Source organism: Salvelinus sp. IW2-2015, unplaced genomic scaffold (genome assembly GCF_002910315.2).
Source record: "Salvelinus sp. IW2-2015 unplaced genomic scaffold, ASM291031v2 Un_scaffold6683, whole genome shotgun sequence".
NCBI classification, from domain to species: Eukaryota; Metazoa; Chordata; class Actinopteri; order Salmoniformes; family Salmonidae; genus Salvelinus; species Salvelinus sp. IW2-2015.
The window spans coordinates 299-3,742 of record NW_019947945.1 but is presented as its reverse complement, the minus strand read 5'-3'; the positions used below and the strand labels follow the sequence as shown (position 1 = coordinate 3,742).

At 56.8% G+C, this 3,444-nt stretch overlaps 1 protein-coding gene across 1 annotated transcript; it reads right to left on the bottom strand.

Moving 5' to 3' along the window:
• Positions 1-879: 879 nt before the first annotated feature.
• Positions 880-3,042, bottom strand: LOC112079008 (uncharacterized). Its single transcript, XM_024145087.2, has one exon. It carries the CDS (start codon positions 3,040-3,042, stop codon positions 880-882), a length of 2,163 nt encoding a protein of 720 aa, XP_024000855.2.
• Positions 3,043-3,444: the final 402 nt, after the last annotated feature.

Genomic DNA, 3,444 nt, shown 5'->3' with positions numbered 1-3,444 from the left:
TTTACTTGAGTCATTTTATATTAAGGTATCTTTACTTTTACTCAAGTATGACAATTGGGTACTTTTTCACCTCTGCCTAGATCAGGGAGGTGCTTTATCTGTGATGTGTCGCCTCTCCTTCTCAGTCTCCTGCCTGTCTGTCTCCTTGGGYAGCRTCCCAAATGGCACCCTATTCCCTTTATAGTGCACTACTTTTGGCCAGAGCTCTGTGGGCCTAGTGGTGCACTATAAAGGGAATGGGGTGCCATTTRRRACTCCCKCCCGGGTTTGGTCAATAAAGAAGTGCCCCACCCAGAGTTTTTCATTCCTGATGGATATTGAGGCGCTGGTAGAGTCAGTCACCCAAGCATTTTACGGCCCCATCCTTCCTTAATGACAAGACGGTGACAGCGCTTATCAAMTTAGCTGCTGTGAAGCGTGGTAAAACGGGATTACCACGGCAACGCTGTGATCAACTTCATTTGATCCCGCTCTGCGCCCACAGCTATGCTTCAGCTGAGATTTCCATTTTGGCTGATTTTCCGCCCTTTCTCTCCTTCAGGCGTCTCAGGCTCCTGCCCCCTCCCTAGAGGTCCCCCCCCGCCCCAAAAACCCACACATTTGTTGACACTCTTATTTCGGGAGCATTAATAAAACCTGCCACATTGGAGGAAATGCGGGGTGGGCAGGGGTGTGTCCAATTTATCTCCCCGATCCAGACCTGCTCCCTCACAGACTCAGTAAAGCTGAGTCCACCCTAATCCTCTGGGCCCCTCTGTAGAGGAAACCTGGTGGACGGAGGAACTTGCTCTGTATAGGAAACAGTCATAGACACTAAGACACTATAGATGGAAATAGCCAAATAGATGGATTAGGAGAAGGGCCTTGAGCATTGTAGCGTTACATTAGGCCTGGGAGCTGGGTGGGGTGAGGTGACTGGGGCTGGTGGGTGATGGTGGTGAGGTGAGGTGTACTGGGCTGGGTGAGGTGTAGGTGGTACTGGGCTGGGTGAGTGAGGTGAGGTGGGGATGTACTGGGCTGGGTGAGGGGGTGGGGTGTACTGGGCTGGGTGAGGTGAGGTGTACTGGGCTGGTGAGGTGGGGTGGGGTGTACTGGGCTGGTGACGGTGAGGTGTATATGTGCTGGGTGGAGGTGAGGGTGTACTGGGCTGGGTGAGGTGGGGGGGGGGGGGTTGTATGTTGCTGGGTGAGGTGAGGTGTAATGGTGCTGGGGTGAGGTGCAGGTGTGTACATAGTGCTGGGTGAGGTGGGGTGGGGTGTATGTGATGGGTGAGGTGGGGTGTACGTGCGGGTGAGTGAGGTGAGGTGTACTGTGCTGGGTGGAGGTGAGGTGTACTGTGCTGGGTGAGGTGAGGTGTACTGTGGCTGGGTTGAGGTGAGGTGTACTGTGCTGGGTGAGGTTGAGGTGTATGGGCTGGGTGAGGTGAGGTGTACTGTGCTGGGTGAGGGTGGGGTGGGGTGTACTGTGCTGGGTGAGGTGGGGTGTACTGTGCTGGGTGAGGTGGGGGGGGTGTATGTGCTGGGTGAGGTGAGGTGGGGTTGTAACTGTGCTGGGTGAGGGGGGTGTAACTGTGCTGGGTGAGGTGAGGTGTACTGTGCCGGGTGAGGTGGGGGGGGGGGGGGGGTGTACTGTGCTGGGTGAGGTGAGTGTACTGTGCTGGGTGAGGTGAGGTGTACTGTAATGGGTGAAGTGGGGTGTACTGTGCTGGGGTAGGTGGGGTGGGGTGGTACTGTGCTGGGTGAGGTGGGGTGTACTGTGCTGGGTGAGGTGGGGGGAGGGGTGTACTGGGCTGGGTGAGGTGAGGTGTACTGTGCTGGGTGAGGTGGGGGGGGGGTGTACTGGTGCTGGGTGAGGTGGGGGGAGAGGGGTGTACTGGCTGGGTTGAGGTGAGGTGGTACTGTGCTGGGTGAGGTGGGGGGAGGTGTACTTGTGCTGGGTGAGGTGAGGTGTACTGTGGCTGGTGAGGTGGGGGGAGGGGTGTACTGTGGCTGGGTGAGGTGAGCGTGTACTGTTGCCTGGGTGAGGTGGGGGGGGGTGTACTGTGCTGGGTGAGCGTGGGGTGGGAGGTACTGTGCGGTAGTCTGTGTGTGGTGGGGGGTGTACTGTGCTTTGTGTGAGGTGGGGGTCTAACTGTGCTGGTAGTAGTATTGGGTGTGGTTGTCTGTGCTGTGCTAGTGACTGTGCTGGGTGAGGTGGGGTGTATGTGAGGGGGTTACTGTTGCTGGGAGGGTTAGGGTTGTACTGTGCCTGGTGGGGTGGGGTGTATAGGTGCTGGGGCTGGAGTGGCCGTGGGGTGTACTGTGCTGGGCTGGGTATACTGTGCTTGGGTGAGGTGGGGTGTACTGTGTGGGGTGAGGTGTACTGTACTGTGTGTGTGAGGTGGGTGTATGTGCTGTGTGAGGTGGGGTGTACTGTGCTTGGTTGAGGTGTAGCTGTTTGCTGGGTGGGGTGGGGTGTAACTGTACTTGGGTGAGGGTGCGTACTGTGCTGGGTGAGGTGGGTTTGTACTGTGCTGGTGAGGTGTATGTGCTGGGTGAGGTTGGGGTGTACTGCTGGGCTGGGTGAGGTGGGGTGTACTTGTGCCTGGTGGGGTTTACTATGCTGGGTGAGGTGGGGTGTACTGTTGCTGGTGAGGTGTGGGTGTACTGTGTGGGTGGGGTGTACTATGCTGGGTGAGGTGGGGTGTACTGTGCTGGGTGGGGTGTACTGGCTGGGGTGGGTGGGGCGGTACTGGTGCTGGGTGAGGTGGGTGTACTGTGGCAAGGGTGAGGTGTATGTGCTGGGTGAGGTGGGGTGTACTGTGCTGGGTGAGGTGGGGTGTTCTGTGCTGGGTGAGGTGGGGTGTACTGTGGGCAGGTGAGGTGGGGTGTACTGTGCTTGGTGAGGGTGGGGTGTATACTGTGCTGGGTGGGGTGTATATGCTGGGTGAGGTGGGGTTGTACTGTGGCCATGTTGGGGTGTACTGTGCTGGGTGAGGTGGGGTGTCACTGTCTGGGTGGGATGTACTGGCTCCATGTCTTTCTCCTCCTCTTCTCCTCTCATGTTTCTCCTCCTCTCTTTCCTCCTCCATCTCCTCTCCATGTCTTCTTCTCCTCTCCATTTCTTATCTCCTCTTCTCCTCTCCATGTCTTCTCCTCCTCATCCTCTCCTTGTCTTCTCCTCCTCCTCTCCCTTTCCATTGTCTTCACCTCCTCTCTCCTCTCATGTCTTCTCTTCCTCCTCTCCTCTCATGTTTTCCTCGTCTTCTCCTTTCCATGTTTTCTCTCCTCCATCTTCTCCCTGTTCTTTCTTTCTCTCTTCCTCATGTCTTCTCCTCTCTCTCTCTCTCATGTCTTCTCCTTCCTCATCCTTCTCTGCCTCTTTCCTCCCACTTCTCCTCTCCGCTTCCCCCTATAAAGGCCTTGTGGGCAGGAGCAGATTTAGCGACCCCAGCTTTCCCTCCCT